General features: G+C 33.1%; 1 protein-coding gene across 1 annotated transcript in view; it reads right to left on the reverse strand.

Annotated features, from left to right (window-relative positions):
* Window positions 1-20,987, reverse strand: part of LOC149799228 (uncharacterized) — a gene marked incomplete at its 3' end in the record, with an annotated part of 135,746 nt that overhangs the window by 12,419 nt on the left and 102,340 nt on the right. The window contains exons 9-22 of the mRNA XM_089958169.1: window positions 20,697-20,864; window positions 19,878-19,964; window positions 19,283-19,377; window positions 16,431-16,538; window positions 15,239-15,299; window positions 14,302-14,412; window positions 13,483-13,547; window positions 12,113-12,184; window positions 9,560-9,729; window positions 8,794-8,919; window positions 5,817-5,962; window positions 4,257-4,387; window positions 3,759-3,894; window positions 2,261-2,329 (exon numbers count right to left, since the gene is read on the reverse strand). Coding sequence (XP_089814295.1) covers window positions 2,261-2,329; window positions 3,759-3,894; window positions 4,257-4,387; window positions 5,817-5,962; window positions 8,794-8,919; window positions 9,560-9,729; window positions 12,113-12,184; window positions 13,483-13,547; window positions 14,302-14,412; window positions 15,239-15,299; window positions 16,431-16,538; window positions 19,283-19,377; window positions 19,878-19,964; window positions 20,697-20,864 — 1,545 coding nt within the window. The remainder of the gene's footprint in view (window positions 1-2,260; window positions 2,330-3,758; window positions 3,895-4,256; window positions 4,388-5,816; window positions 5,963-8,793; window positions 8,920-9,559; window positions 9,730-12,112; window positions 12,185-13,482; window positions 13,548-14,301; window positions 14,413-15,238; window positions 15,300-16,430; window positions 16,539-19,282; window positions 19,378-19,877; window positions 19,965-20,696; window positions 20,865-20,987) is intronic.

Genomic DNA, 20,987 nt, shown 5'->3' on the forward strand with positions numbered 1-20,987 from the left:
AGTTAACAATTAGTCATTCCTACTTTAAGTGCAGTCTCTAGAACCGTTGTCAGTTGTGATCAGATATAATTTGGGAGGAATCATATATTTAAACATTATTCTTTGGAAATACGAAGTGGTCATTGACAATTTTGATAAATCACTATATTGGGATTATTGTGAATTCACTCAAGGATATTACGGATTATATCATTTTGATACACCAAGACGATTGATACATCAGCTCATCCATGACTACTGGCAAATCAACATATTCAGTACTGTAACTCATTCGGAACATTGTACATATTTGGACTTGTGACAGAACGTTAGGATTAATCGGGATTTAATTGACAATACTGCAAGGTCCTTTAAAATTATCCCTTTGTAATTTTGGGAAATAAATTATTTGCTGAATTACATCAAACTTGTTGGTTTTGCTCTTACTATACCTCAGTTTCAGATCATAGTGTCGTAATTAGTACAACTACAACTGTAATATCATATTATAGTCTATTGACTGGTTCATATATGCATATTGAATGTTTTGACCCCAACAGCGCTTTGATTATCAGCAGATTAGGAGAAATAACCAAGATAGCTACCTGCATCAAAATGGGGAAGAGGGACTTGTGCCATTTAAAGCTGATTTAATCTTATACTTTCCATTGAAAGGTTAGTTTTATCCCCTAAAACTGTTGCTACTTTAGGACACATATTTTGACCTAAGACACAATTTTGTGTTATCACTTGGTACGAATAGCGTTCCCTTGTTACGACGATGATACTGATTTCACAAATCCCGCGATTATTTCTCACTGCAGAGTGTCAAAATCAGTCACGTGATAGATTTCGGAAGACGGATAATAAATACCAACGTTTTGAAATAAAATGTTTTGACTAGATAATGTAACAGTGTCTGAATATTATTGGTTTAACTACAGCAAGGTACGAATATGCTATGGTATAAAGTCAATACCACCATGATAGTATATATTTAAAACATATCAATGTGCTGAGTCCTCAGGACAAAAAAAATGCATTTTTACACGAAAAGCAAAAAGTGAAGGTTCACACACACTCACGCACGCACACACCTACCTACCTACCTACCTACCTACCTACCTACCTACATACATACATACATACATACATACATACATAACTTTGATTATTACAACATGGAATATAAGCTATGTCATATAGAAACTCAGTTCCTGTCGAGAGCTTTTGTCCAACACACAAATAACTTTGTGAATATTTTAGTCATCAACTGTCTTAGATACTTTTAAAACATTATAAACAGAAAAAGTGACATTAGAATTTGGAGACATGTAAATATTACATACGATTCTTAATTTCCAGTCGAAAAGTAAGCAGTGTCTTTGACACGTATAAATCAGAATGATCATCAGGGGATTAACAAAATTTATGCAACTAGTAATTAAGGGTATATATGGTACGAAGCTAGTCATACACGATATAGTAGTATGCAGCAACGTAACTACTCAAACTGATGCTTAGCCTTGCGATATCACCACTCGACATTAAATTCTCTTTGAAAATAAGTTATTCATTCCAGCCTAAAAGCAAGTTTCAATTTACACAATGGACCAAGCTCGTTGAGAAATATGAAATCATACTGAATACAATACACCACACTCTTGTGGGAAATATGCATTTATAATGTACATAATGGACAAGACTCGAATGAGAAGTCTGCTATTATATTGCACACAATTGACAATAGTCGTTTGAAAAATGTACAGTTATAATGCATACATTAGACCCCATTCGTGTGTGAAATAGGAATTTATAATGTAGATGATGGACCACACTCGTTTGGGAAACGTGCAGTTATAATGTACACAATTATCAACTCTCGTGGGAGAAATATGCATGTATAATGTACACAATTATCAACTCTCGTGGGAGAAATATGCATGTATAAGGTACACAATTATCAACACTCGTGGGAGAAATATGCATGTATAATGTACACAATTATCAACTCTCGTGGGAGAAATATGCATGTATAATGTACACAATTATCAATTCTCGTGGGAGAAATATGCATGTATAATGTACACAATTATCAACTCTCGTGGGACAAATATGCATGTACAATGTACACAATTATCAACTCTCGTGGGAGAAATATGCATGTATAATGTACACAATGGTCGACACTAATGTGAGAAATATGCAATTATAATGCACACAATGGGCCACGCTCGTGTGAGAAAAATGCAGTTATAAAAGGACTATATCAAATACATACCAAAGAGACATTATTTAGAGTATGGTTATATTTAATAGCCAGTCTTGCATCTTCAATCATTTCATCGTACTGAAAATAAATATTGAAATGTGTGGTCTTTGAAAGATAAAGATATATATTATAAAACAAAAAACATACTGAAAATAAATATTGAAACGTGTGATCTTTGAAAAGTAAAGGGATTTATTACAAAAGATATCAAAAATATAATGAAAATAACAATTGAAACGTATGATCTTTGAAAAATAAAGGGATTTATTACAAAAGATAAAAAACATACTGAAAATAACAATTGTAACGTATGATCTTTGAAAAATAAAAATAAATACTGAAAAGTTTGATCTTTGCAAAATAAAGATACATATTGCAAAACAAAGAAAACATAATGAAAAGGTGATGAAAAGTGTGACCTTTGAAAAATAAAAATTGATATTACAAAACATAAAATACATTCTGAAAATAAATATCGAAATATGTGATCTTCGATAAAAAGATATACATTACAAAACATAAAAACATACGGAAAATAAATATTGAAACGTGTGATCTTTGATAAAAACGATGTTTATTACAAAACAAAAAAAACATACCGAAAATACAATTGAAAAGTGTGATCCTTTGAAATAAACATGTATATTACAAAACATAAAAAACATACTGAAAATAAATACTGAACGTGTGATCTTTGAAAAAAGACATATATTACAAAAGAGAAAACCATACTGAAAATATTATTGAAAGTGTTATCTTTGAAAAAAAAAAAAAAAATATATATATATATATATATATATATATATATATATATATATATATATATATATATATATATATATATATATTGCAAAACATCAAAAACATACCGAAAATAAACATTGATAGTGTGATCTTCGAAAAAGAGATTTATATAACAAAACATATAAAACATACTGAAAATAAATTTTGAAAAGTGTAGACTTTGAAAAATAAAGATAGATATAACAAAACATAACAGGGATCTCAAATTATGAACTTTGTGTCTATAGGTATAATTTCCTCAAGGTGACAAAATAAAAGTATTAAAAACTTCTGTCGTGATGCTTTATTGTTGTTGTTGAAAGGTTTAACGCCATTTTTCAGCACAAGATGATCTATACATGGCGGCCAGTATAAATTGAGGAGGAAGTACCCTGTTAAACCCCAGATAGAACCACCGACCCAAAAGAAACTACTTGCAAGCTTTCACACCTACCCACACTTGGCCGAACCCGAGACTCAATCCCACGTGATGATTTGAAAAAAGTTTCAGAAATTAAACTTGTATATAATAATACCATATTTTAAACATTATTATTGTTACTGAAAAGCAAACGTAATATGACTGCATTTGTCTTAGTGGCTTCCGTATTAAATCAGTTCTAGAACTGTGTCTTAGCTTCGACGCAAACGGTACATCCGAATGCGTATTGATAGAAAATTTGCTTCGTTCTATCAAACAAAGGTTAGTATAACAGAATCGTACCTGCTGCGGCATTTTCTCAATCCGAATAATGAAATTCAGAAAGTCGCCATAGGTGTCAAAAGGTGTCACATCTACAAATGATTGTGGATCGGTTACAAATCCCTCAAGAAATATGAATGGACTCAATGGCTGGTACCTTAAAAGATATGGAAATGTGTAAATATGATTTGTTCAAGCTTAGTGTGATTGTATTTGTGACACTTGTAGTATATTAACGATCAAAGGATCCTATGTTCATTTTGAATTTTTTTTAATCTGTATTTTGAATCTAACGAAACGTGTGCTCTAGATTAACGATGTTTACTTTACTGCTGCCCTCTTGCAAATTAAATATCAGCGTTATGAGAAATATATACAATATTCTCCAACACTTCCTTACGACTATATTAGTTCTTCATTAAAAATAACACTCATAATTTGTTACACTTATTGTGTGTGTGTGTGTTCGTCAATTTAAATGGATGTATTTTTTTTTGGACAAAATATGAAATAACTTACTTCCACCACTGATATCCATCTATATATGTTGTAAGGATGTTTTTCAGAATGTCATAGCTGACCATATGTGTTTTGTCTAGATCTGATCTCTTGATTGACATCAACTGTTCCAAAAATCTTTGAGACATGTTCTGTAATTGACGTAAAAATGAAAATGATGTTGGTATTCAAACACAAATTAATCCAAAATCCCTTGAGATAAGTTTTGTAATTAACATGAAAAATGTACACTGTTTCTGTTCGTATTAAAAGGAAAGTTGCCAACATTAATTGATCAAATGTCCATATTTTATACCTAATAGATGCGGTTTAGAAAACAAAAACATAAACAACAATAAAATTTACCATACAACATACGATACTGTGTGATTTACAAGGGCTAAAATTTATCATACAACATACGATGCTGTGCGATTTACAAGGGCTAGTAAATGCATATTCAACTCATTTATAAAACCAATCATTTCATCTTCGTACTCTCATTTTGTACTTTGCATTCATTGATTTAAAGGAGTTGGGTGAGAAAGAAAATGAATAGTAAAGGTGTTTTGTGTGTACTGAAAACTTGCTTTAAGGCAAATAATACACATCAAGTGTCTTTATTCATCACTTGTCTTTCGATTATCCTAAATCGGTCTGTGTGTAATTTGGATTTTTAACGTAGCTTTAACAACTTTTCAGTAAGTGCAGTGTGGCAGTTTATAGTGATGTCTAGCATTGAGGCATCATGCCGCAGACATGTAGCATGATGTCCCACCCAGTCACATTATCCTGCCACCAGGCCGACCAGTCCGAACACTAACCTCTTAATTCTGAGCGCCAAGCGAGACAGCTGTTAGTACCATTTTTATAAGTCTATGTTATGACTCGAACCCACGACCTCCCGCATCCGAGGCGGACGCTCTAACCACTAGGCCACCGGAGTGGTTCCTAATGTCATTACCGATGGAAATATAGGAAATTACATTGTTTTGCAAACACATCTCAATAATTACATCACGAATTGCACCTCACTAAATGATTCAGCTACAACATACGTATTAAGACTGAAACATTATAACTCAACCCAAAAGACGGTGGAAACAATTTACTTGCAGTTCGTCAATGTCTGAGACTTTGAATACATCCCTTTAACTTTTAGCTGTTGTTATTCCACCATAATGACGTTTAACCCTCCAATAATTGCTAACGCCATATTTCGTTCATGTTGTGAGAAAGGACACAACGCTTACTTAATAATGAATTGATTAGACCGTTTTCGTTCAGTTAACGTAAGATCGTCAAAGCAATTACGTAACATTAATCTTATCACACTCAGTCTTAATCTTATTCCTTATATGTGCCCTAAATAAGAATCGTTAGAACAAAAACAGTAAAAATACAAAAACAGTAAAAATACAAAATGTCCTTACGCCATGATTACTGACTTTTATATTATTAGTAACGTTACGTATTAACTTTTAACTTAAAAGAGATACAACCAGTCTATATCTAAAAGTATATCAGAGACTTTATTCCGGAGGAAAAAAAATAAAACACGTTGCTGCTAATATAGTTTACCTTACGACTCTCGAAAACCGTGTAGTTGTTGGACTCCAGTTTATCATTATATTTGTAAATACCCAGGGTTGTCGACCATTCTGGTTCATTTTCTAATCTCCAGTTGTAGAAATCACTGGCAAGCTCGTCTAGCTGTCTGTTTGCGCCTAAAATGCACCGTATTCAAATATATATTGATGATAATGCACAGAACATAGGTATATATATATATATATATATATATATATATATAAACATTCTCGCGACCGTGTGCAGTTGATTCTAGATCAGTGATGAATTTTCACACATTAATCATTAGTGACGCATGAAAATAATCCCCGTTTTCTTTATGAATTTAATACGGCACACAATTTCATCGCAATCTTTTCTGCTTTCTGTTTCCCGGTCCCCTCTCATGCATAACTGACAAACTACGCAGACATATAGATTGAGAGAGTAACATAATTTGGGCTAGATTAAACCCTTGAAATAGAACTTACACCAAGCAACCTACAAGAATATGTTTCGTCGTAACGATAAGTGTGCACTTTCCTTGGGATGTATCTGCAGTGTTTATCAATGATACAAAGTTGCAAAATATGTCGATATTATACGGTAAATTTCACTTTTAGGTGGTACACATGCTGTGTTGTAATTTTATATATTGTTGTTGTTGTTGTTGATGTTTCTTAAACCTAGTATATTGTGCTAAAATTCGATTATCATTAATTAAACATGAAAATGTGCAAAGGACGCTCTCTCCCCCCCCCCCCTAGATCGATCAGTCGATCTATCGATCGACAATCATAGCAAGATACGGGATAAAATTTATGAAATGACGAACGTAGAGGATTTGTGTTTGTGGCATCCGACGATGTCTCATGAATTATGAAATGATGGTAAAAGTTAGGTCAAACACACCAAAGGATGTGTGTGTGTGTGTGTGTGTGTGTGTGTGTGTGTGTGTGTGAGAGAGAGAGAGAGAGAGAGAGAGAGAGAGCGTTTTATGGTCGGTGGTACTGTTAATAAAACAGAATGATTTATATCAACTATAAATATATTAAAATATTTTAAATACCTCTTGTTGGTTCGTAATTTTGCTTAGTTTGTATTCTACATTAATTTCCATGGGCCGGTACCTGAATGGCTTATCGTTCATGTGAATGGGGTAGTTAGCCAAATGTTTCATCATTAAAACCATCTTTCATGTTTAAATCATAAGTGTGTATTAAACTGATTTAATCAATGTGAAGAAAAATAAAAACTCAGACAAAAAGAAAACAATCAACTTATTAATATGCAAAGGTGATTATGAATAGCCACAAAAGGCATAGCACTACATCTTGTGGCGGACGCACTCGGGGATGTGAGGAGTTCATTCACTCGGTCAATACACATCTGCTTGTAGTAAATCTTAACTCCGTTCAAGGGGCAAATATATGTATTTGTATGTGATATAAATAAAATATATGTATAGTATGTACGCTGTATCAATGATATACCACTGGTTGTATAAATGATATACCACTCGTTTCCTTTTAATGAAAAATGTATACTTCTCTTGTATTATCATCAATGATTATCGTTAGTAACCGTTATTTAGTTCCTAATATTTTAATATTTTTAATACTAATTTTCCATATTGGTTATAAGTTTGCACTATTAGAAGATGCCATTATTGCAGATAGTGAGTAGATCCATGTATAAGTTTCATGGCTGAGTTGTACTAATGACGAAGTAAGCATTATGTGAACTGATGCAGGTCACATGATTTCTAAAAATGGCAAAGCTGACTTAATTTATGATTAGCTAAAGTAACCCAAGTGACAATGTAAACTTCCAATCATCAGGAAGCAGAAGTATTTCCAGTAAAACTAAGGGAATTAGACTGGTGGAGGATGAGACCAGGATGAACATTCAACTTGTCAATAAATTAACCAAACACCCTGAAACTGCATCGTTCATTAATTGTTACGTGTATAGAAGAAATAAATCAGGGATAAGGGTAAAATTTGACATTTCTGATGAAATTGATGAGAAAATTAGAATGAAAGTGCATTTCACAATTTTATAAGCATGTGAAATTAGCCAAAGAGGTATTTGAAGGTTATTTTTCGCTGCACATAATATATTTGCTTATTTCCTGGGAATGGTGTTTTCTCCTTTCGGGGCGGGATATATTTACCGATTTGTTTATTTGCTGGTTAATTCATTAGTTCATTCTTTTGTCATCATTTCTGTCATTAATCTATAGATCCATTATTTGATCGTTCACTGCATCATATCGTTCCTTACTTCAGTCACCCATTTATTAATCATTTTGCATTCATGTATGCAATGCTATAATCATTTGATCATATTTTTAAAAAGTACACATCTGGAACAAAATTTACAGTGCCATCTAGAGCAGCAATACAAGACCTGGAAAACGAACCGGAATTAATGATTTTTTTTTTGCCTGTGTAAGTTTCTTTCTATAATTAATTTCCACCATTTGTTGTAAGTCTAGACATAAAAATCTCTGCCAAGGAGTGAAAGATTGGAATAAGATAGTTTAGCTCCATGTCGGGACATATTGGAAAATTTCTTTTTAAAGGTTCGGTGTGCACTGTAAATGAGTTATTGAACCGTCTTTATGCTTTAGTAACTACGCCAAAACGAAAATTATTGCGCAAAATTAATCATTCTTAGTAGTACAACCAGCCTAGGAAGTTATTCCGTTATACTGAGAGGATTGATTCATTTATTTAATTTAATCATTCGCCGGGATTACAGTACTCGAAATATTCAGATTAATGGGAATAAAAGCTGTCATGGAATTAATGTGAATTCATTTAAAGACTCCTTTACTTCATTGCCGTCAAGGGATTAATGTGAATTAATTTAAAGACATTTTGGGATTATATCATAGTGATTCTTCCGTACTGTTGATAAATCAGTGCATTGCTTCAATTACAACGATTGTTGGTTTTAGCGCATGACGGGAAAATATCTGCACCTTTCTTGGCATATTCAGTCTTGACTTCTTCAATCCAGTTGTTTACTGCTGTTTCCATAACGGCCAGTGGCATGGCTCCATTAGTGAGAAGAATCGTGTGGAAATCCCGAATATCAAATCGGTACTCTGGAAATAAATTAACATGTCAAGCAAATGATTGGCAATAATGAAATAATTGCGATCTTGCAATATCCGATTACATGTTAAGAACATTTGTCACAATTGTTTTTTAGTCTATGTATTAAAGAAATAAACTTAGATCTATCGCATTATGGTCAGTTTGTACATAGCTACAATTAATTAATGAAACAGAGATGCAGTGAAAACGTGTTGGAAAAAAGGCACATTTACAATACATAATACTTTTGCTATTTCTTTAAATATTACATGTGCAATCTCCACATCAATGCCCTCATTCATAGACATATCGATAGAATTATCACCTTAAATATTCCATGTACAATCTAAGCACCATTGATTCGGTTCATAGACGTAACGTCAGTGATATTTCCTTAAATATTCCATCTGAAAATTTATATCATTGCCTTCGTTCTTAAACTTAGCATCAACCTAATGCAATAACTTGCATGAACAGTCAGTAATTACGTGAATAATGTAACATATTGACCTCTAGTTTTCTCTTGAAACCAAACCGATAAACTGTTTTGCTTCGCAGCTACTAAATAAAGAGTTTGTTGGCGTCTTCGATCGAGTGATCTATGGAGAGAGAGAGAGAGAGAGAGAGAGAGAGAGAGAATCAGCATACTCAGTTCTCTTTCAGCTCTAGCGCGAAGTTCGAGTATCTTCATCTCTCCGATTTTATAGGCACATGCCTGACCAGGCCAGGTGATATAACGATCTATTTCTACTTCAAGATTTTTCTTTGAAAACGCTGTGTAATTAAGCATGTAGTCCAAGGCTCTCTCTCTGGTCCAGCTGTAAGGAACATTTTCAAATCATTATCCCTTAGGTCCATGTCTATTTTAGAAAGATTATATATTAACGTTAAACGTTTGCTCATTTCAAATAAAATATATGAAATGAGTCCAATAATTTCGATTTTCTGCAAGTTGTGACTTCTTCAAGTTGTGACCTACTTAAGAATCCTAATGTCACTTACTGAATGTCTTTAAAATAAAAAAACTTCATTTTGAAGTGAACATACATGTACTATTATGTTTATAACATGACGAAAAACACATTTAATTCCATGACACCCAAATATTATAAAGTTAATTACATTTCTGCGCATATGGGTATCGCGACCATTATGTATTTGCCTTATGTATCGTAGTGCCATTATGTTTGACATGCTAGTATGTTATTATATATATGTGAAATAAATATGATATGAATTCATGTACCTAAATAAAACTGGACATATAATACAATATTTCATTAAAGTTGCACTAAGCAGTTTAGTACTCATTAACTGCAATGAACTACCCATATTAATAAAGTTTCCTTGTGAACCTCAGAATCATAATACTTCTAGTTGAGGGTTATCTGCTCTTACCAATGTCTCCATAGTGTTGAGTACTCACATACAACTGTTTAAGACAGCAACTCAGTCCATATGCATCCTATTAATTATTGGCAGTAATTGTGTCGCGTATAATCCGGCAGTCAAAGTATGTAACGCAGCTGGTAGGTTATCGATTAAAATAAAATTGATATTTAAAAATTATTGGTAAATATTACTGCGAAAATTATTTTAGACATAATTTGTTGCACAAGCGTTTGAAGAACGTAAACCTTTTTGTTGTAAGTTACACACTCAAGCTAAGTAAACTTTAACAGCGTGGAAATTCAGAGCAAATATTTTTTTTCTCATAGTGTGTGTGTGTGTAATGAAATTTTTGATTTCTTAAAATACCTAATACTACTCTAAGAACTGTGTTAATTGATGATATTACAATGACTACTCGTAGAGCAATTCCAATATATAAGGGAAGAGACGATGTCAGTAGTATAATGACCAGACTCAAATTCCAACTTGACACGAAATCTTTCAAAATTATGGTTACTTCTTTTATACAACCTATTTTGGAACAAGGTAATGTGGTCTGGGACAACAGCAGATTAAAATAGAAAAGAGAACTCGAACAAATACAACAATGTTAAGCAGTCTGAATCGTGACTGGCTTAACACAATTAGTGTCTATCGAAGTGCTTGCTATACCGCCAAAAAAGAAGGTAAAACACTTAATCTAGACGGCAAAAACGCAAACTTGAACTTTTGTATTAAATGACATCTGTTTTAAGCCATGCATATTACTCATCCAAGGCTCCAGCAATTTCTAATCAGTACAAGTTGAACATGTCTTTATTGCAACTTGTTTCTACTTTCTGCCATGAGAGGATGGAATACATTGTCTACTGAGACCCGTTAAATTGCATCTTTATCAGCTTCAAAAGCACATTAAAAAATCGCGACATTCCTGTTCCCAAAACACATTTATTTGGGGTAGGAGGAAATTTCAGATTCTTCATTCTCGACTTAGAACATATTGTATTTCACTTGAACAAAATTTATTTGCAAAGAATATAGTCAAATCACTCTTCGAGGATGTGAATCGGCAGAAAGTACACAACACTTTACTGCTTTTAAGAACAACGCATCCAACTGTTTCCATGGTAATTTAGCTTTGAATACCTTCTTGTACTGTCTGATACAACGCTTCATTATAAAAAGAATCATGTCATTGCAAAGATCAAAGGGAGCTAAACCCTGACAGACATTATCTATAGTAATTATGTACACTGCTGCATCAGAGATTATATTATACGCTTATAATCTGACAGAAATATGTACATAACGCAGTTGGTATATTATAGAGCAGAATAAAAATGATATTTAACTAATATTTAAAATAGTTTGAACAAGTTTCTGACACACGTGATCTTCTTTGTTGAAAAACTAGTTTCCACGGTTAACTAAAATATACGGTGGAGAAAATCAGTTCAAATATTTGGTTTCCTTTGAGGTATTTGTTTCCCATTTATATTATGTGTATGAGGCTGCTTTTCAGTATTGGAAAGACTAAGCTACTACTTAGACAGTTATGTAATGTTATTGTAAAGATCAAAGGGGCAAAATGCTGACCGACATTAGGTTGTTTATATATACCGCTGCAACATAGAGTAAATTCTAATTAACAAATACAATGATTGAATTTTTGGCAAGGCAGTCCAGTGAGCAAACTTTACACCAACCGCTGACCGAATGAAACACAGTTAAACAATTATAAAAATCGTATGGATAATGTGTTCCTCTTGAATGGCTTTAAAAAAATGAAAAGTGTGTTTTTACACTTACTTGAAATAATGAAGACCAGTATCTACAACAAGACGGCATGCTCGAAATATTTCCGTGCTATATCGACCCATCCTGGAAAAAATCGGTAAGACGAATATTATTTTCATATATAAATATTTGTATTTCCTTTATACGATGGCTCATCGACAGTTCGTTTATCACAACATCACAATGATAACCGCGTCTACAACTCAGTCAATTTTCAGATTAGCGCCGTTAAATGGCACTATATGTAACTAATTCGTCTAGCGCACTAAGCATTTCAACAATCTTCGAATCGACATACAGTGTAACACAGCTGATTAAATACATGCTAAAACGGTAGTTTGTTTGCATCAAAATCTTCCACGCCTCTTCACCCGATGAGGTGTGTATTTGTATTATTTAGAAGTGATCTGATTTCATATTCGGCCAAAAGGAAGTTGCCTCCCTTAGCATTATCAACTATGGACCCTTACATAACACGGACGAACATGGCGGTTAACATTTGCACAGACCAGTCTTTTTTCAGCATGTATCGAATCAATAGTGTCACGATGTATGTCAATATTAATTATGTTTGGATCATTCATGTACAAAACGAATTGGGCAATTTTACCTGCATGAAAATTCAATGAGAAACAAACCCGGATATCATTCGCGATGCTGTGCGGAACGAAGAATACGATGTTTGTGAATATATGTTAATTTTAGCGTGATTTTTTTTTTTATATCTCCCGCGTGATTTAATTTTGTGCACGCAAATTATGTATATTTTGCGCGGAAAATAATAACTCCCGCCTTACCGAAATTTGCCACGCGAGTTTATAATTGGCGCAACTCTGTCTTATAGCTTGAAAGGTAGATATGTGTCAGAACACAATTTATACTGATCAGTTCCTACCGTCATATCTAATAAGCGGTACCTAGGGTGATTTTCATGTCACCACCAATACCCAATTCAAGTTACTCCTCCCTTCCCCAGGTTACTAATAACCTTGAACCTTGTCTCTGTGATGATCGCTGACCAACATAAATAAACATAAATGCCAAAATTGAGTTGTTATAGAATTACTGGTTATTTTCAAACGAATAACTAAAATATACCCACAGGTGTTTGTTCTGCTATGTATCCACATGACGAAATTTTTCCACCGTGCAAATTTGCTACTTGCAGTTATCTCCTCATATGGTACAAATATACACACTATGCAAATTTCACAATACACACACATACATATATATATATATATATATATATATATATATATATATATATATATATATATATATATATATATGCCTAATCAGAGCCAAATATTTGTAAATGATACAAAACCAATAACAAATAGTAACGCTTTTTCAAGAATGGAGGAAAATAATTTATTTACATTTCATACTCATCCAAGTAGATTCCCATTTCTTCACCCAAATACTCGGCGTACAATCCCCATCCCTAAAATGTAAAGGGACGTCACTGTTAAAGAAGCAAGATGATTGCTAAACATGAATTTCTTATTTTCCCCACCAAACAGTTACGACACATAACTGTATGAAAGGCAGCTATGTTTGACAGTTATCTTAATTATATGCAAATCGAAATTCTTTATTTCCGTTTTTATATAAAAAAATCTATACAATATGTTATACTGAAGTATATGATCTTTAACGACCTTTTGTGAGTTTTTTTATAATACGAGTTCTTTTAGTGTTGATTTTATTTTATTAATATTGCGATTGTGTTAATTGTTTTGATTGATGCAACTTCAAATTACTAGTTCTTGAAAATTATCAAGCTAAATATCTGTGTTAATTTGTCTTGATAAACCATAATATGACTTTACCTTGGTTGATATTAATTAGTTCTCTTTCTCTTTGATTCATTTTTTGTACTGTTCCAGATAGATGCAAGTTCATTTTTCGATACAGGTAAGACAATTTATATAGTAGGTAAATAATATATATTGTTTGTATGTAGTAGCATTCAGCAATAGAATGGACTATTCAGAAAACATTTTGTACACTGTATTCGAGAAAGAAAATCCTGAATATATCGTTATGCTTCAATATCAGTTTTTCAGGAAAATATTTTGCATCATCATATTTTCTAGTATTCACTGTATGGCTATTATGTACGATACATTGGACTTCCTTCGCAGTCTTTAGCACTTTAAAAGATTTGGTGTACTGTAATATTTAATCTTTCTCACCTCCGTGTAAGCTGTGTAGAATGGAAAATGATACGGGATTGCAAAATAGTTGGAATAATCTATGAATTTCCGAAAATTAGGAATGCCTGTGGTTGTCTGGGAATATATATCCTGAAATGTGAAATAAATCAATGTTTCAAGACAGCGTGTCTTTTTAAACTTGGTTTTGTTCGTCCAAAGGTTCAATTTTCATATTCAGTCGATTAAGTATATTAATTACCATATTTAAGGTCATTGCAAATACCTTTAATTTAGATCATTAATAACAAAGTCAGGTTAATTCAACAAATTAAAAATCTTTGGTATAATAGTGATTGGTCATTTACTATTCCAGTAACATATATTTTTTCAAAATGTTTAACTTTCAAACTATTTTCCCAATAAATGATCTTAATGCGTGATGAAAATAGAAATTTCCTGATCATTCATAACATTAAAGATTCGGCAATGAATGAGTTTGTTTAAATAGCATTTATACATTTAAGAAACTGCAAAAAATTAAAAATGTTAGATATCCTAACTATCTAAACTGGATGCTGACAAAGCCTCTCCTGTTTTAATGCAACATCGTGTTAATATTTTTTGGGAAGGGTGTTTCATCCATGCTTTTGTTCTATTGTTCTTTTTAAAATCTGGATGGTTAAGTTCCATTTGTGGATTTATTCTTGTTTTATAAAGAAAACATATTGTTAACTGTTCTTATATGTAGGACTGATGTGAGTATCTTCTTGCGATGTAAAAGTGTTGATGGTGAATTTAATAGAAAATTATAAAAGTAAAATCAAGTGAACCAAATACTATTTGATCAAATTAAATAATGAAAAAGTATTGAATTAACAGAAGTTACGGTATCGTCAAGAATAATACATAAGAGTACACTTTAAATAAGTGATGTCTGACAGTACGAGAGTAAAATTAAAAGCAATGATAAAATTACCTGCATATGGTGTCCGGGATCAGCTTCGTGTAATGCTATAGCTGGCATACTGAACGTTGGACTGGATGAAAATGTATAAAACTATTGACCAATCTATTGCCTTTTGTTGAATGACGTCAGTATTATCATAATCAATTAAAATTAACGTGAAAAACTCATATATAAACTGTATTTGATGTAGTGAATTCATTTGTTAAATTTGGAATTATAGTCTCATATTTATCAAAAACTTGTCATAATAACAAATTGAATTAGGAAGAACCCTAACATGGGATAAATCATCCATCCAATCAAAACCTATCACACACACACACACACACACACACACCCCCCCTAAGGAACAAAATACATTTTAGCAGCTTGGACTCTTGCTCGTGTCAGAAATATTTACAGCAAATGATTCACGTTAGCAGAGAAAATTTAGCTAAATTACAATTTATATGTTGTCAAAATTTGCATGTGATCTTCTGTTTTCATGATTAAAGTAAAATCATGAAATAGACATTAGAGGAACTTGAAATAGAAATTCGGGGAGCATGAAATAGACATTCGAGAAACATGACATAAACATCGAGGAACATGACATAGACATCGAGGAACATGAAATAGACATCGAGAAACATTAAATAGACATCAAGGAACATGGAATAGATTTTCGAGGAACATGACATAGACATCGAAGAACATGAAAAAGACATTTGGGGAGCATGAAATAGATATTCGAGGAACATGAAATAGACATTCGAGGAACACAAAATAGATATTTGGGGAGCACGAAATAGACATTCGAGGAACATGAAATGGACATTCGAAGAACATGAAATAGACATCGAGGAACATGAAACAGACATTCCAGGAACATAAAATAGACATTCAAGGAACATGAAATAGACATTCGAGGGACATGACATAGACATCCTGGAACATGAACTAAACATTCGGGAAGCATGAAATAAACTTTGTGTGACATGAAATATACATTCGGGGAGCATGAAATAGACATAGAGGAACATGAAATAGACTTTGAAGAACATGAAATAGACATTGAGGAACATGAAATAGACATTCGAGTGGCATGAATTGATATAAAAGTTTGACATTAACTAATTTTCCTGAAGGACTGGCTGAAATTGTATCCATTCTTTCAATACATGTATTCCTCACTTAAATCATTAAACATGTAAAACATTACCTGTCCGTCGGTCGTTTGACGTTGACAAGGAAACGACCAGGCCGTGATCCGTCTGGAGACCCAGCATTATACACTGCAGCTGGACCTTCGGAGGGCATCTCTGCGACTCTTTATATACAATTGGTATGTAAAAGTTAGAAATAAAACATTTCCCTGTTATCGACCATTAGCCAAGGGCGTATTTCCACGTAAGTGATACTGTGTCATATTTGAAAATGCATTTGATTGAATTTTACGTCAATATTAAAGTGCCTTTTAATAAGAATACAACCATGTGTAAATGATGTATAAACTCACAATATTTGTGTCATGGAGGCTGCGACAAAGAAAATTAGATTATCGGGCGCGAAACAAAAATACTAAGTCTAACCTGGGCATCGAATATTTTGAACAAGTATAATTTAAATTAAATGGATACATAATAAATGAAATATCGTATGTTAAAGATGATGATAGCGATTAAGTATAAATCAACCGCCTATTTCATGTAGAAATAAGTAGAAATCGATTGCCTATAGCATGTAGAAAAGAAGTAGAAATCGATAGCCTATTGCATGTAAAAAAAATAGTCGAAATCGAACGCCCATTGCATGTAGAAAGGAAGTAGAAATCAATAGTCTATAATGTGTACGTTTAAAGGTAAAATAAAATGACACTAAAATTGATTAGATAGGAAGAATGGTGTAAACATATCTCCAGTTATAAGTAGTCAAGGTCTTGGTAAACATAACGTCTTCTTTTAGTGGTTAACCTTCAATAAAAATTCATCAATACAGGATTTTCAGTTCGTCAAATATAAAAACCAAACAACAATACTATACAACTTTCTCCATCGTATTATTCTAGTTCTTGCCTTTCCCAAGAAGAAATTGTTATCCTACAGAATTCTCTGGTGGGTTATACGGCCCTAGCCAAATGATAATACTATAGGATTCAAGTTCAAAGAGAGATGGTAATAATACATGTAAAATGTCACATGATGCAACGTGACGTCATATAGCCATTCACAAATTCAAGGTTTATTCAGCTGATCATAACTCAAATGTGTGCAGGGAGCTGAAATTCGGACTAAATTGGCTATTTGCGAACAAAATGTTGCGAATGCATCGAACTATATGTTTTCATTCGCAACTTCTCCGTCGATCCTATGTTAAATGCAATCGTAGAAATAACATCGGTGGTCCGAATTGCCTTTGCATTTGTTTCTGGCGAAAAATTATGATTTTACTGTAAATCACTGTGCTATTATACATACGAGGTATATTTTTGTATAGCAGAAATACCTTAAGTGGTCTGAATGGTCATATATCGTCACATTCGGAACATCCTCGTCTTTTGTCCGATGTGAATTGAACAACTTCGACTCTCTGAAAGAGACTCGGAGATAATTGTAGTTGTACCTTCCATTTTGGCGAAGTTTGACGGACGAACATCTGACTAGTTGTTTGAAAAGCAGATTCTTACATAATGATACGGGCTGAAAATAACAGTTGACTCAAAAATCAATGGAATACCGACACTTTCAATCTGTACTGCTTGTCCTGCAACTTTGTCATGACTCTGTCGAAGATATCTTTGGGCCGCAGTACAGTGAAGCTATTGTATGCGTTAGCGATGACACATACTATGGTCACTGTGACGTCAGTTATAACATAATAATAACCACGGGGCAGAAGTCAGCTTTAAATGGTCATATTTTGCTCGGAGTATTTTTCTAGCATACGATGGAATTCAGATTGATACTGTCAGCGTTTCACAATAGTGTCCTCTAGAACAGGTATAAAACTTCTAGTCACGTAACATTCTGCAGTGGAAATGCATACTGTCGAAAACATCGAGCCATCTAGTCAGCCCATTGGAACTCAGCAAATTATTGTGGCAGGTATTAAACTTCTATATTAACACACCTGCCACGAAAATGATTTGCTGAAATCTCATGAATATACAATAGTAATGATTTCTTGCTGTTTATGCACATGAAGTGATTAGCTTTACACATCTTTGTACTGCATGCATTTGAGATATTAATTTTCTTTGTTTGCCCTTTGGTTCCCCTTTTGCTAAAATACAGATTGTCCCTTTATTTGCCCCTTTGCTAATATATACACTGTTTTAACCAGCTCGTACAGGTTCTTCAAGTTTTCAATTTACTGTTAAAGTCACTGATAATTTTATGTATGTGTTTGTGTGTTAGGTCCCGAAATACGTATTCTTTGTGTTGAATTAAGAAAATAATTTATTCTGGTTTTTGCCCAAACTGTGATATAAATAAATGGTTCCCATGTCAGACGTCCAAGAGATTTTTCGTCACTATGAAAGCCATTCAAATGTATGTAGTTAACTACGGCCATATCACTATTTATAATCAGTGTGTCCCCTCCAACATGACTGCCGTTCGAATGAGTCTTCGTCATCATGACAGCTGTCCCAGTATTTCAAAATTGGTAAGGATCTCATTACTTCATGTCGGTAAGTTTTTATCACCATGACAGCCGTCCAAGTGTTTGGGTTTTGTAGGAACCTATTATTATTATTTCATTTAATTGACAAAGGATGTCATACAAAGCAACATGCATTATTTTACTATCGGAAAGTGATGTCTTATTACTATTTACCATCAATGTGTATTCATTCGCATGACAGCTGTCCCAGTGTTTGGAATTTGGTAAGAAACTATCATCATGCATGTAAGTTTTCGTGACCATGGCAGCCGTCCAAGTGTTTACCGGTTGAAACGAACCTACCTTTATTTCATGTATGTCTTCATCCTTTGTCTTTCCGATAAAAGCTGTCTTACAAAGCAAAATGAGTAATAGGACTACCGGAGGTGGATGATTAAAGAAAATACTTACATGACAGGCAAATTAGGAATATCTTTAAAAAGTTTTGACAATTTCGGTTTAGCTCTCTCGAAAACTACTTTTCGATACTGATCCAAAACTGCATCCTGAAGATAAAATTGGAAACAAACATAAATTATATATATATATATATATATATATATATATATATATATATATATATATATATAATCTTCATTTAGATATAGACATAAGACACTGAAGTATTTTGTGTCAATTAAATCTAAATTTGTCTGTCACGCAGGAAACCATTATATCAGGTGCTTTCACCAACGGCAAGTAGAAAGTCATTGATTACGAAATTTGTTTCTACCGTCGCACATGTTGTAGTATCATCATCGAATTTATTATACTACATACTTATTAGCCTGTCAATGTTGTACTGTTTTACAAGAAAGTATTATACTGAAAAGGTATTGTCCTCTCAAATTTTACTCTGTTGTCTTTTTTATTTAGTGCTTCAAATCATGTACCTTGAAAATTGAAACTGAAACTAATATTACATTCCTTTATGATCTGTACATTACCGTCTTAGGTATGGTACAACATTGCACACGTGATTTTCTAATATAATTATTAATCGTACCCCAGTCTGAAGATAGAATTTATTTGATCCATTAAGCGAGCTGAAGAATTCTCTCACTGTTCCGTTAAAGTTTAGTTTCTTCGTCACCTGTAAAAAGACACAGTTATTAAATCAGCGTATAATTCAATTCTACAACTAACACTTGAAAGCTTACGTGAGTACCAGACTGCGTTTCTACTCGGCAAATGAATCATACGTACATCGACAGAGGTAGAATATTTCCAAAACTGTTCAATTTACCAATACATTTTTGTACGCCCAGACAGGTTGAGAATTTAACATGAACAGATTTGAGACAACAAAACTATAAGTTCTCTTTATTAGCATCTTATATGACAAAGATTTAACCTCTGTAGTAATTAACAAGTGTACAAAGAATCAAATGTGTAATAACATTATTGATGCATATAATGTTCTAATCATTCTATGGCTGTATTACTTTTAGACGATATTTGAATATTTCCATTCACTTCATTAAGTGTACGAATGGTCTGGAAGGACATAATGTTTTTTGTTATTGTTTTCTGTTGTTTTGTTTTGTTTTTGTTATTGTTGTTGTTTGTTTTCCTTTTTTTGTTTTGTTATTTTAGTTTTCTTTTTGTTTTTGAGTTTTGTTTGTTTTGCTGTTTTGTTTGTTTGGAGACGGGGGGGGGGGCATTTTTGATTCGCAGATTAATTAAATTCAGATAACAAAGGTTTCATAATAGCTGTAATTAATGTGTTGCTTTTCGTTACCTGTTACCCTTTAAAATAATTTGAATAGTAGATTTGACTAAATCAATGTATTTCACTAATACAATGCTCATTTGTTTAACTTACTTGAAGCATTTCACGGTTGATACGATCCACTTCTGCCAGGCCCTTTGCGTGCACCTCTTCTGGGGATATATCTATGGATAGGTGCCACCTGAGACATGCGCGGTAATACTCCTTACCTTGGTCAAAGGAGCTAACACCCCACTGCGATCGTGTGTGTTTGAAATATGTCTAGAGAAAAGATAACACAGTTGGGAAAATCAAAAGGCCACAGTATAGCACACGGGGATTACAGAATGTTGTCAGAGAGGGATGTAAACAGATTTCACGAAATTGCTATCTGGTTTAGCCGCG

This window comes from Sinohyriopsis cumingii, chromosome 5 (genome assembly GCF_028554795.1).
Source record: "Sinohyriopsis cumingii isolate HCF-2022 chromosome 5, ASM2855479v2, whole genome shotgun sequence".
NCBI classification, from domain to species: domain Eukaryota; kingdom Metazoa; phylum Mollusca; class Bivalvia; order Unionida; family Unionidae; genus Sinohyriopsis; species Sinohyriopsis cumingii.